The sequence below is a fragment of the Rhea americana genome, unplaced genomic scaffold (genome assembly GCF_003343005.1).
Source record: "Rhea americana isolate MKP2758 unplaced genomic scaffold, rheAme1 scaffold_144, whole genome shotgun sequence".
Lineage (NCBI taxonomy): Eukaryota > Metazoa > Chordata > Aves > Rheiformes > Rheidae > Rhea > Rhea americana.
The window spans coordinates 992,790-1,007,008 of NW_028185528.1; the positions used below are offsets into that span (position 1 = coordinate 992,790).

Consider the following 14,219-nt stretch of genomic DNA (forward strand, 5'->3'; position numbering starts at 1 on the left):
ATTCTATTTTGGCCTATTTTAATTGCCTTTATGCAACCATAAATTTTCCACTGAGCAGGAAGCATTTCCTGTGAGATACAAAGTTTTTATTTCATTCTCACTCAAGCTGGTGTGCTTGTTTCCAGCAAAAGACCTATGTTTGCTCAACATCCACTAGCCAATTTGAAAGCACACATTCTCTTGCGACAGAAAGGTGAGTGCTGCACGTGCCACAAAAATCCGTGGACCGAAGTTATGAAACTAAGACAATGTCAGCTCAAATGTAGTTATACCGAGGTCCTGTTATCGTCACTCTGGTTCTGAAAGATGGACAGGACTCTAGGATGAGGAAAGGATGTGGGAATAAGAGGGATGTTAAAACTGAGGGTGTAACAAAGAGAAGTTCAGTCTCCATTTTAAAACAAAAAAATTCTCAAGATTCTCTGCTCTGAGTACAAGCATGGCACTGCCTGCAAACTAAAGTCGCACTGGTTTACAGCTTAGTTCATGTCATCAAAATATCTCCCACTATTCTAATGACTTAGATGATCATATCCTCTCAATCATCAAGATTTAAAGCTATTACTTACTCATAATAATTTGCAGCTTTTTCTAATGCATTTTTCACATCATCTGGAAGTTCCCCGGGATCATGAGTCCCTGCACAAGCTACATTTTTCCCTTTAGAGTGATAAACGTTTCCCAGATTATAAAGTGCTCTTGCTTCTCCTACCTAAAACAAAAGCAACGTGTTAATAACGCTCTAAAACTTCATGCTTTAGGCTCATGTCTTGTGTCCTAACAATTAGCACAATCCACAGAAAGGAGAAAAAGTTTAAGTGCTTGTCAACAGATGCTGTGACCATTCTGAACAGGCTGATGTCACCCGCTTTATTCCCACTCGGTCACATCCTTCAATCAGACCGTTTAGCTTACTCTCTCCATTGAAGGCGAGATGCATAATTCTCGACTCCAGTTATCTTTAAATTTATTTTAAATTTATCCTGTATTTTAATACAGGATAATATTTATACATCTAGATACTGTAGTCTTCTAGGTGCAAACAACCCTCTTAAACAAAACAGATTCTCATTTTCCAGAAGTAATTCACTGTTTCCTCTAAAAAGTGACATACTCACGTTACTACCAATACAAAGGGGTTTGTTAATACAGTTTCTAGTAATACATAGCTTACTTTTGGATTCCTAAGCAATTCTTACCTTATCGTTAAGCTCTCTGGAAATATCCAGATGTCTCTGACAACAAACAATAGCTTCTTCAAAATTCCCAAGTACCTTTAAGGTGTTGCCCAGATTTCCACTAGCTTTAGCTTCACCCAGCAGATCTCCAATAGTCCTGAAATTGCAAACATAAAGCTACCATTAAATAGTGTATAATTTAAAATTAGAAAGCTGATCAATGTACGGTAGATAATTACAAGAACTTGCGAAATTACCAATAGTTAAGCATATATATGTTAGTTTTATTTTGTATCTAAAATACATTCACATAAACAATGTTTAGTCTATGGTTAGGGACATTTAATTTTGTTGGTGCTGTTTATGCAACTGCCAATGTTCACAATATTGATCAACTACTTTATAAGACATCACATTTCTTTCAAGAAGAGAATAAAGAGAAAAATGTAATGATTATGTGTAAAGACAGTCCCATGACTAGAAAAGAGTTTCAACTGTTTACATATTTTATGTATCATAAATTGTCTTACTAGCCTATATTAGACATACCAATCTCCAAAAATCTCAGAGGAATATTTCATCTCAAGAGTCCAAATGAGATTAAGGTGGAAGACTGACACTGACCTACTCAGAYGTGGATACTTCGGGAATGGCACAAGTGCTTTGTCAATTTAGGCACCTCCATGGCTACACTCCCCTCCACAGGTACAAGGTTAAGGGGGAAGAAAGGATTTGTGCCTAACTGTGGTCAACATGAGGCATCTCTGTCTTTTATTGGATCTATACTAAGTCATCACAAGTCAAACACACAAACAGTATATTAAATGCACACTTTTTTGTATTTCATAATATCATCCTATGGGTTTTACACAGAAAAACATGAATGAGTTCTGTTAAGTAAACAGCAGAGCCAGCATAAAATTCTGGAGAACCAGAAAAATTAAGTTTTAGAAACACAAAAGGGTAAATAAGGAAGAAAATTTAAAGCAGCCATGTAATTATCCACAAACCTGGCAAGGTCTCAGTCAGTACTAAGGTTATGGTGTTGCACTGACTGTCAACTCCCCAGGTAACGGGCGATTCAGTTACCTGCTGGACTCTCCAATCAACTGCTCGTCTTTACAAGGACTGAMTGAAATGAAAAACATGGTTAAAGAAAGACTCAAGATTACCTTGCGAGAGTTAAATCATGGTGATGGTATTCCAAGGCCTTTGCATATTCATGCAAGTAGAAGTAGGCATTGCCTAACTGGCTGTAAATAGCACTGAGCGTTTTTAAATCTTCAGTTCCGACCTGAACAGCTGCTTCAAAGAAAGATACACCAGCTCGGCAATCTCCTGCTTTACATAGGCGCTCACCCTCCAAAGCCAGCTCTAGGCAGGAAGCCTCCATCCTGCGCAATTTGAGCAGAAAAGGAAATTGTCATTCTAACTGTCGCACTTTGCCCAGTAGTTCTGAAGAGGTGGATATTACTCAGAAGGTCTCTGCTTGTTTAGCACAGGGATTCAGTGCTGCAGTATAAGCAAAGAACTTGCTWTATAATATTACAGACACAAACGTTGAAATGGAAACTGCAACTCTGATAGTGATGAGCAAATGTAACATTCTAACAGGAAGCACTCTTTCTGTTCTTTTTCTTCTCTCCGTTTTTTCCCCTTTTTCTTTAAGTCTTAAGGAAATCCAAACACTACTTTGTCCTTATATAGCACCACTATGATTCTAAAATACAAAGTGTCTTTACTATCTAGATACTTTTAGAACAGCAAACTAAAAATCATGCATATGGATTACTGGTGTATACAAACTTTGACAAATGGAATATAGTATTTTAGCTTTTTATCTTACGGGAGACCTTGATGAGTTTTTCCAAAATTATTTCACAATGAATTCAATACTATTTAGCACTTGAACATTTCCTGTAGTGCTAAAGCTGTAAAAAGTTTCACAGCGCAAAGGAAAAGAACTAGGTTGGATTAAYGATGAGATGCATTTCAATTCAAGTTACTTAACCTCAAACCCCATCACTCCATAAGCCATTGGAATATTTTTGATTAGTATGAGCAAAGAATTGTGTAATTACACAGTTATAAAATACTGCAAGCAGCAAAGATACTCATTAAAGAACTACATAGCAGAATTGCAGAACATTAACACATTTTGAACAATGAACAAAGGTGCTTCCTTAAAGAACTGTGACTGCCCCCAAAAAATGTTTGTATGCATTTTATGCTATTGTAAATTCAAGTCTACAAGAGGTAAAATTTCAAATTACAGTAAGTGTTAATGACTACTAATAACAACATTTTCTTTACAGCTCTGATAGCAAGGGAGTTAGGGAAGAGGAAAATGAGAAGAAAAGAAAACTTCACAATCTTGATCCTGAAACAGTGTAGTACACAGGCTTTTTCAAAATGACRTGCACTGTAAAAAGCTTACAAAAGTGCCATCGTTGCACTTTAAAAAGCTTTTTGAAAAGGAAAATTCAGTAAGAGATATTCTTTAAGTATTTAAAAAAATGCATGCTAATACTGTCAGAAAGCGCTGCATGCCAACCTTGTGAGTTTGCATATTGCTTTTGAATTGTTCTTCAACCCAGATTACATAGTAAACAATACAGTCACTCTAATACATGGGCTTGTAGCCCAAAACAGAACATCTTGTAAAATTAATTATATCCTTGTTTTATCATCATTGGTGATTTACTGGTTGTAAGAATGAATCTTTTAGAGTCCTGTCCCTAAACCAGTTTTCCTTAATATGAATAGTAACAACCACAAATATTTGCTATTCCAACGGTTATTTTAATGACAACACTAGAAAACAGCTGTTTTGACAAGATATGGAGATGAAATGTTTAATAGATCTGCAATATTTAATTTTTTAATCAGAAAAACATTACATCATACAATATTCTACTCAAATCTAAGTAAGAAGGAAATATTTTTGAAAAAATCCACTGACTTCCAAGGGAACTAGAATTTAGATCATAAGGCAAATAAGCTACCAACACAAAATAGTACCATACCTGCTGGTCTTTGACATTCCACAACTTAAGCACAATGAGATGACTGACATTTTTTACTTTTGTAACTAAAAATGATATATGCTTGGTAGTTGGTAAAGATGCAGATACCAGATTGCAACTCAAGTATGAAGTTCTTCCCAGGCCCAGCTTCTCAGTTTGGATATCCATAACATACGCAGTGTTTTCAGGTTTGGAAATTTTCCTCAGAGAAGTTAAAGAATTCCTATTTGCTATAACACACAACTTGATTTTTTAATTACATTGTGCGTGTGCTGCATGTAAAAAGGAAATAGGCAGAAATGATTAAGTACAGTATGTTACACCATCAGCAACTAAAGGTTTAAGAATTAAAACACTTCATTGGGTAATCTTAAATAATCCTATCCCAAGAGGTTCTCTCCGGGCACCTCATGTTAGCTGACAGGTCTAATTAAAGTGATGTTTAGAAAATATGGTGCTCTTTAGATTTAGAACATTACACAGTCATATTCATTTCTTTTTTTTTTTTTTTTCTTTTTTTTTTTTTTTTTAGCTTGAAGGACTTAGAGTTTTGCTGAAAGGATGACTGTATGTGGCACAATAGTCAAAATATTGTACCAGGCTTCAGTTCTATAAATTTAACTTGTAAAATAAATTTGTGTTTTGATTTCTAATTGTCATGCAGCAGTCAACTAATCAATGAAGGAAAGCCACAGCTTGAAAAGGTACAAAAGATTAATTTCAGAGAGTGCTACARACAAGTAATTTTTTCTGATATACTGCATTCAAGTAATTTCACATTATTCCAAAGACTGTCAAGTGCCAAGGCAGCATTACCATTTCATCAAGGAATTTGAAACCTACACTTTGCAACCCACACTTAGTATAACTTATTAATATGAAAGATCTATTTTTTCCAAACAAAACATTAAAAGATATGAAGCTAAGGTTTTTATCAAGACTGATGAATACCAACTATTGCTCCAACATATCTCAATTCAGCTAGAATTACAAGAGTTAATGAGAACAGGAATTAATGTTTGAGTAAAAAGTAACCCAAAATCTAATATTACTATGAGTACAACTCTAGAAAGGTTGTGTTGATAGGTTGTTAGAATCTGTTGACAACAAATTAAAACTTCCATTTCCATTTAAACCAATTCATACTGACCTTTTACAATTTCAAAGTTCTACATAAGCTATAAAAAGAAAGAACAGAGGAAATGAAATATTTATTTCAATTTACTTCAGTTGCCTGTACCCAGTATTAGTATTTTATTCATGCTACATGAGCGCTATGGACTCATTCAGTTATTTTACCAAGTCACTTCTAGGCAAAAATTTTGGCAGGCTTACCATCAAGTACAAAAACTGGGCTCAAAGAAATTTCTATAATCTTTAACAAACAGTTATGAAAAACCACACGTTTTTAAAAAGATCTGCATAACTGTTCTCCATTGAAAAGAATATCACCTCTTAGGAATGTTTCCAGAAGTTGCTTGAACTGTCCTACTAATATGGTTAAATAGCATGTGGGCAGACAAGACAGGGTTAGGTTATCAATATTTTAGGAAGTCATTAAATAGTTACAAGGAGAATATGAAATTACTTTCTCTGTTCCCAGGGCTGAATTGAATTACTTATTTATTCAACACCCAATGGCTAAACAAAAGATACATTGAATCAGCAGAGACAAAAAGGCCCATTCATCCATGTGCTTCTAATGAAATTCTGTTCCTGCTAAACATGATAATGTTCTTCCAGATACTATTGTGGAAACACTCACACAGTGCCTCACTTTGTTACTCTACTTACAGTTGCCTGGACCTGTTCTTCTCTGAAAGGTTGGCATCTCCTGAATAATTTCTCAYTTGTAAGACTATCTCATCCTTATCTGTTACTCTAAGCTTTTCATCTTGCCTGGCTCCCTTTTGTCTTTTCTTTTTTAATCTTCTTTGACCTTCTCTACATTCTCTTTTGAATCTTCAAAGCTTACAAGAAAATAAACCTAAATGCATGTCTCCACCCTAACCTCCTACTTTTCTCCAACATTTGGAGTCTCCTTTGCTTAGCTTCTCTCATCTTACAGTAAGGCAATAGAAGAAAGAAAGATGATTTGTACTGATTTTTATAGTCCCTAAATTCTACTAACTTAATTTTATTCTGTTCAATCTCACAGAGAAGATTTCTGAATGTTTATGGCAATTTTCAYGGTGTGTGTGGAGGTTCTCCCTACCATGTAACTTCACTGTGAAATGTGTCAATACCTAGACACAAAACCAGAAAAACTGCTACGATCTCTAATTCAGATGCATAAAATTACTAATGGCACAAGCATTCTACAATAAAGACCATATACTATCCTGACTCCAGCTCTTATTCTTGGTTTCCACCCATTCTGTAGAAGCATTACCATATTGTCCAGTCATAACTACTCGCGTGTCCACTGGAACACTGTCTAGTCACACTAAGTTTGATAGGAAACTTAGCATTAAAAAAACCAAAAGTTTAGGTTCTAATGCTCCAGTCACAATACTATCAGTTAGAGGTTTCTGGTGTGTGAAGACACACCAGACAGACAAAGGAAGTCCTGCAAATAGTTACTGTATGGATCAGTTATTAGTCACATTTGTTATCCCTGGCATTTTATTTTCAGTCATTGAACTAGGCTAGACCAAAATAAGTTCCTTCCACCAGCACAGGCTCTTTTGCAGCTGCTGAAGTGCTACTGTCTGTCTACAATGGGGAGAGAGGAACAGCTTGCACAGTAAGAAACAGATCCATGGTAAGCCCTCTCTTTACGAACGACGAAACTATCAGTTTCTTTTTAAAGTTTGCTCTATTGGAATATCAGTTGGAAACGGAAATCATTTTGGGAACCAAATGATCCAGGGATAATTTCTGTATGTAAAAGATTGAAAAACAGAAAAACAAAACAAAAAAAAAACCCAGTAATTTATGACCAGATTTTTTCCCTGCATTAAATGCTCAATTAACTTGCGATATCTCTAAGTTTTGAAAAAGCTTAATGTTTGAAAAAGAAACTTCAGGGATTACGCTTTGGTGATTTTTAAGCATTCATCACATTACAGTTCCTATGGAAAGGTTTAATAAGGTCATAAATATTTTTATTGGCAATTACTGTTACTGAAACTTGTACTGAAACATAGAATGAACATTTTGCCTGATTGTGCTTGCCAAATTTTGTAAAGTTATTTTTTATTTCTCAGTTTAAAACAGACAATTGGCTATGCTGCTTTCTTCATCCAGTTACTTCCATCATAGTACTCTGAACAGCACCTGTTTTTCTGAAAGGTGAATTGTCTGGGGAGGACCAAGAGCATCAGCAGTAGTGTGTGTAAACACATTACAGGACTGCTGGGAGATAGATATACCCAAGAAACACACAAATGGCAGAAATATAAATTTCAGATATATAGGGATTCCTGCTTCCTAACTCACTATATCAGGATTTTTGCAAAAGAAAGAGAGATTATAGTTATTTTCCATGTTTTTCCTTATTGGACAAAGCTTTTCCTGTTGAGTATACAGCTAACCAGAAGTAATACTGTAATTCTATGAAATGAAAGACAAGACCAATCTAACAGCAATCTAACACTGTCAGAACAGCTGTATGACAACAGATACTGCAAGTACCTTCAGTTTTCCCATAATTAATTTCAAGCAATAGCATGTGCTGTCTTACAATTAAGGGAAGTACTTTGTTCCTCTTAAACAAACAAACAAAAAAAACCCCTCTGAAGTAAGGATGAGAGAATGTGGGAGGAATGAAATCAAAAATCATACTTTGTATTCGTTTTTAAAACAACAATTGCAGTATTTCTGTATCCTTTCCTACTGAATGAGTTGCAAGATTTACCCTTCGAAACACCAGCCATCCACATATGGCGCAATATACAATGTTGTTGTTGTTTTTCAGCTTCTTTAGAGGGAGCCTGCCACACTAACAGTTTATTCCAGGTCTAGAAAGGAGGTTCCAAAAGAAAAATTATGTAAGTTCTCACAAGGGAAAGCACTTGTAATAATAACACTTTTTTAGTCTAAGATATCAAAGCAGTTTTTATCTAATCAATCAAATCTCCTTATTTAAGCAAGGAAGACTACTCTAGAAGAAAGTGCACCTAAAAATTCATCACTCACATAAGCAATAATGGGACAAGAACAGAGAACTTTAGCAGACAAAACCCAGCAATTTGCACAAGCAGCCTAAAAGCTAAATAGATAGTACGTATTGCTATGTAGGGACCACATTTCACATCATTCTTACAAGGCAAGTCACAATAAAGAAATACAAACACTCAGGTACTATTCTGCAACAACCAACAGGTCCAATATTATACAATCACGTAATTATACTAATATACTCTCAAAAGTGAATTTTCATTGTTCAAAAATTAAGAAGAAAGTATATAGCATTGTTTTGACTTTCAGCTTGAATAATACTAGTAACAGATCCCAGACTTCTTCTTGTAAACTTGCTTAGTTTTCTATCATAACAATACTTAATCATTCATACTAAAATTAATACAACCTTACCTGTATCGAACATGAAAGGAACGATCTTCCCGCATGCTTATCAAAACATTACTTTCCTCCATTGAGTTGCATTATCAGTAGTGAAATTAATATTGTTCTGTAGCAGGGTAAGTACTTTACTACGGAGAACTGTTCCAGTTAGTGTATTAATAAGTTGGAGTCAAGATATCCTAAGTTCCTGTTGAAATACTCTTCTTTATTAGTAAGGTAAGGAAGTCACTGTCAGACACATCTCAAACTTTCAGAAACGTGTTCAAGTTCTTGCATCTGTGGCCCTTTCAGCTCCATTCAGCTGCGTTTCTGCAAAGGGAACACAAGATGCTTGGCTTGAAGTCTCATTTTCAATTAATCACTCATAACCATTTGCAGCTGATGCAAAAGCACAATGCTACTCCTACCAAGCAGGAAGTGTCAATCAAGAACTTAAAGCCTGAGCCAAAATCTTCTAGACACACATGACAATTCCTGTAGTCAATGAGAAAGCAAGGAAGGTTTAATGGAAAGCAGCCATCTCTTTTTAATTGGAAACTTTGAGTAATCTAGTGAAGTTCCAAGCAAAAAGCTTAAAGAATGAAAGCTGCAGATGAAATGCATAATATAATGCTTTCCATGTAAGCAGTACTGCCAAAGCCACGACAGCCAGCTAAGGTCCACGGCAATCCCACCCCAACTGTGCCAGGTCTGGAGGCCACCCAGCTGTGAACATGATCAGCAAGGCAACCCGCAGAGCGTTAACACCTTCCCCTGCCCCCAGAAAGTTTTTTGTTTCTGTTTTACCAGCCTCATGTTCTGAAATGCCCCAACAGGCACATGAACGCCAAATGCTGCTCCCTTCTAAAGGACTGCAGCAACCAGTAGTTCCATGTGAATTTGTGAATTATGTTTAGGCTGCCAGGGAAATAATTAACTGAAAAGAAACTTTGTACCAAAGGTTTATACACTTTTAAGTGTATTTTTAGTAGAAGAGTTGACATGTTTATTGCTCGGTACTAATATTACCTTGCTTTGTAAGTAAAAATATAGCTGTGGAATTCACAAAWGCATATTTCATCAAGACACTGCAGAGGCATCAAAAAAACAAGAGCATAACTCAGATCTCCAGCTGACACCAGAATAAAGTGCATCTTTTCTATTTTTAATTTTAGGTGTAGACAGTGCCTTTTCTCTCATCAGTTTTTTCAAGCACCAGCTATGAAGGTTCACACTTCTCATTATCCTCTTCCTTGATACCCCCCCTCAAACATTCACATTCTTCCAGTCAAACAGCTGGTTATTCTTCTATAGTTAGAATTATCTGGCATCAACAAACGGGTGTGGGTGCATTTTAGCAATTATGAAGTGTGACACATACATTTTACAATACCATTGCAACTTGCATACTGGAGAGACCATGGTACAGGTATCTGTTCTCCAGAAGTTTGTCCAAACCCCAGGTCAGACAGCTGACAAAAGCGGATTGCTGTATGTCACCCAGTCCACAGAGACCACCTGGGAGCACTCTCGGTGCTCAGTCAGTGCAAGGAGGGGAAGTACCTCTTCCACAGTTGGATAAATTAATGTAAACTACTGTATCCCACAAACTAAAAAGTGTGTGTATGGGCAGATGTTATGGATCACAAAATAATGACTTTTCCTGCAGTAATTTGTTTGCATATTTATACTGCAACTGTAATTAACAAAATAAGTAGTTTCTAGATTTTTTTTTTTAAATAAAAGGCAAAGTTAATCAAAAACTACAATTCTATTTAAACATACACCACAATGACTGCATTCATTTAAATATTGGTCATTATTAACAGAACATTTCACGCTAGTGCTTACAGCTTCATTTTAACTGAGCTACACTCCTATTCCCTTAAACTCTTTCTCCGACTGATGCCAGGTGCTGGAACCACCACTCCCTCTTCAGAGCCCTATGGCACAGGCACAGTCCCCTTGGCAGGGTGACCCAGATACACCCAAGCTGGCCTATGCGTAAACAGCACCGACCCAGCAAAAATTACAGGGTTTGGGCTTCATACTTCTCTTCCTTCACCTGGAACTCATTAGAAGCTTGAGCTGTACTTCAGCCACGCCAACATATAACCAATAAGCACATGCAAGCAGATTGATTACAGTGGTGAATTCAAAATTCAGAGGTGAAGGGAAAAAAAAAAAAAAAAAAAAAAAAGAATCCCTCTGCAGACCCTATGTTTCAGGTATAAACTGGCCTTGTCAGAATTAAGCTACAGCAAACTAAGCCTTGCTCTGTCTATTTATCCACCTTAACTCTTCAAAGAATCTCTGCGTAACCAAGCCTTTCCCGAGCTGGAGACCAACAAAAAAGCAATTCAAAGGACACAGTACTTCAGTGGAAAAGCCTAGTAATATAGAGAAGTCAGGAGAAGTTCTTCTGTATCTACATACCTAACAGTAAAACTACTAGTTCTAAACTTGCATTTTTAAGTAAAGTGTGGAAAAAATGCATGTTCACTGGTAATAAAAAAGTGTAATAACACAAAGCTGACGTTTTAAATTTATTCTCTCCACAACTTTAAACAAAGCAATATTAATATGCATCTAAAAGATCCGCCCTTCACAAAAGCCTGACTAGAAAACTGAAGTCATATATATGACTCTGAAAATGTAGTTTCACTATGCCAGCTAGCAAGTGCAGCAAGTCCTAGCTATTTTGTAATTTTTAAATTTCTGAAAATAAACCTGAAACACAACTCAACTTGCTTTACTAATTCCAAAGCAATGTGATACTGAAAAAAGAAAAAGATAATGAAGTACTGGCAAGGCAGAGAGTGGGTACCCAAATGCAGCAACCAGTTTATACCCTTCAACAGACTATGGCCAAGGCCATAGTGGCTAACGGCCCACGGCAGTACACCTCAGCCTTCCACTCACACCACTGCGCTGAGCTGAACCGGTGACACGCGTGGTGAGAGTGGAACGAGGTACCCTCTCAAGAAAAATTACCAAAGAAACCAAGACTCTCCAATCGTCAATTGTGATTAATAGAAAATATTTTAGTCCCTGATAGCAGTAAAATAATAGACAAAATTTCTTTCTCTACAACTTGCTATGCAAGCTAATAAAGTGTTCTAGCTGTTAAAACTTCCAGASAAGTGTTTCATGTTTTAAGGCATTTTCCATTTCAGAAAAGATTGGAGGACATACCATGAATTTTATCACAACATCAGACAACCACTGTAATCAGTTTGTAGTTCTCAGTTCTATTGAATGTCTGTGGTAGAGCCCTTCATTTTAACTTTTGACAGAATACTGTATTTCCATACATGTAAAAACAGTAAGCAAGAGTAAACTATTTATTAACAGTGATTACTAGCATATTATTTATTATGTGAGATCAATAATTACAGTATAGTTGGAAAGGGAGATTATCTTTTCTGTCCAATTTATTCCAATACCACGGAAGCTAACGGAATATCATCCTTCAAGGATTTATATCCTATGTCCTATGCATCCTTTACAGAACAAGTTCTCAGTCTCCGACAGCTTCATTGGCTCCTTCCCTCATCCCACCACCTTCCTGAATCTGGATTTCTGCCTTTCTGGCATTTGGTATATGTTTTTTGATCATCTCCTTTGCTTGTCTACAGTTACGTGGTTGACTGGCTGACATGCTGACTGGTCACTTGGAGGCTGGCAAACAGAAGAGTTAATAGCTCAATTCCTCCTGCCTTTCCCTAAAGAAGAGGGATCAAGGAATGCCTTCTCTATCTACTTGCTATTTTTCATTAGAGTATACAAAAGGAGTATCTGCCAAATGAAGTCATCACTAGCCAAGAAATTCAAAAGCTATCGGGGAAAGTAGACAGAGAGAGACCAATTGCACAAGTTTTATTCCCTTAGAAAAAGGGAATGGTAGATGTGTACACAGAGCAGACCTTCAGGCTGCTCACAGGCTTGGCATTCTTTTCAGCACACTCCTTGAGTGCAGCTCATACCAAACATTAACACGACAGAACGGGAAACCACTGCTCCACAAGTATGGGGCTTTATTAAAGAAGGAATGTGAAGTTTCTTCCCCTTTTCCCAGCTCCCGTGGGAGCTATTTTTTATATAAGAAATCATCAGCTCCTGACTAGAAAAAAGAAAAAAGCTGCAACTGACAGAATATGACTAGACAGGCATTTTATTGCCAGGACAGATGGAAGCACAGCTAACTACTTACTCTGAATCAGAAAGATCAGATTTACGGTAGTGAAGTTTGTAAACTTGGCTCTAAAGATCCATTATCTATGAAATTATTTCATATCTCTTCATAGCCAGTTAATGCCCAAAACTTGTAATTACTTCAGTATAACTACAAGTCAGCAGAAGCACAGAGATTATCAAAGAGTAGAATAATAACAGAAGCTATGATACAGATTAACTCCCTTAAAAATTAAAGTAATTGCTAAATGAAAAGTGATACAAATACTCTCATTATCTGTAATGAACCTGAGTTTTCTACTGATTCCGCTGTTTGCTTTTCTCCGCAATTTGTTTCTAATACCACATTTACCCAAAAGGAAGAGAAGGCTTTTCATCCAAGTAGTTTACCATAATAATCAGAGRTTGTGTTAATTCAGTACTGTCTTCCTTTGGGATTAATTCACCAACAGGACTGCAGCATGAGAGACTCCCTAGTAACAAAGGAGTACAAATATGCCCAGGACTGCAAGCAAGAGCAGGACTGTAAAAGAAGTTGACTAAAAAGATTTAAAAAGCCTATACAAAAGYAATGCAAATACTTCATAAAAATACACAGCTACTTTATAAGATTAGATACATAATTATAAAATATAATTGCTTTTAAGTTTATATTTAAAAATATGTATTTATATATTTTTAATAAACTTAATGGAACAAACGGTCTTAACAATGAAATCCTCCTAAGTCTTGCCACTAAACCACATTCAAGGTCTCACTGTACCCACAGCTAATAATAAAGCTGGACATGAGGTCAACGCTAAAAGAACACAGCTCGAGTAAAGCCCAACGTTTATTATCTAATCACTAACATAACGCTGCATTATGACAACTGTGGTAACAGTGCAGATATTTAATTTATCACCCTTTTTCTAAAAAGCTTTGACCTAATTTTTTGTTACCTAAACCACACTGACCTTGCTGCATGGCACGTTCTAAATATGCATAAGAAAAGGTTCATTTCCTATCTGTCCTTTCAGCTATGCTAATTCCTCCCGATTCTCCCTCCATTCACATCTCTTTTCAGCATAACAGACCAGATGCCTTCACTTATACAACATTCTATTAAAGGCAAACAAAAGTCCAGAAGCTTTTCTACACACCCTCTAGCATTATCCATACCTACTTCCCATGTATCTTGATTATTAGAAGGAGATTTTTTTTTTCATGTTTGTACAGCATCTGATTCAGCAGAATTTAAGGCTTTAAGTACAGCTAAAAGTCTCCAAGATGGCAGGCCTTTTAAGCTCTGCTTTTTTTTTTTTTTTTTTTTTTT

The 14,219-nt window shown here is 36.2% G+C and overlaps 1 protein-coding gene across 1 annotated transcript in view; it reads right to left on the bottom strand.

The window, feature by feature from the left end:
• The window catches only part of GPSM2 (G protein signaling modulator 2), a 29,861-nt gene that overhangs the window by 9,834 nt on the left and 5,808 nt on the right, over positions 1–14,219 (bottom strand). The window contains exons 2-5 of the mRNA XM_085299050.1: positions 8,741–9,040; positions 2,351–2,572; positions 1,200–1,335; positions 570–712 (exon numbers count right to left, since the gene is read on the bottom strand). Coding sequence (XP_085155176.1) covers positions 570–712; positions 1,200–1,335; positions 2,351–2,572; positions 8,741–8,802 — 563 coding nt within the window. The 5' untranslated portion in view covers positions 8,803–9,040. The remainder of the gene's footprint in view (positions 1–569; positions 713–1,199; positions 1,336–2,350; positions 2,573–8,740; positions 9,041–14,219) is intronic.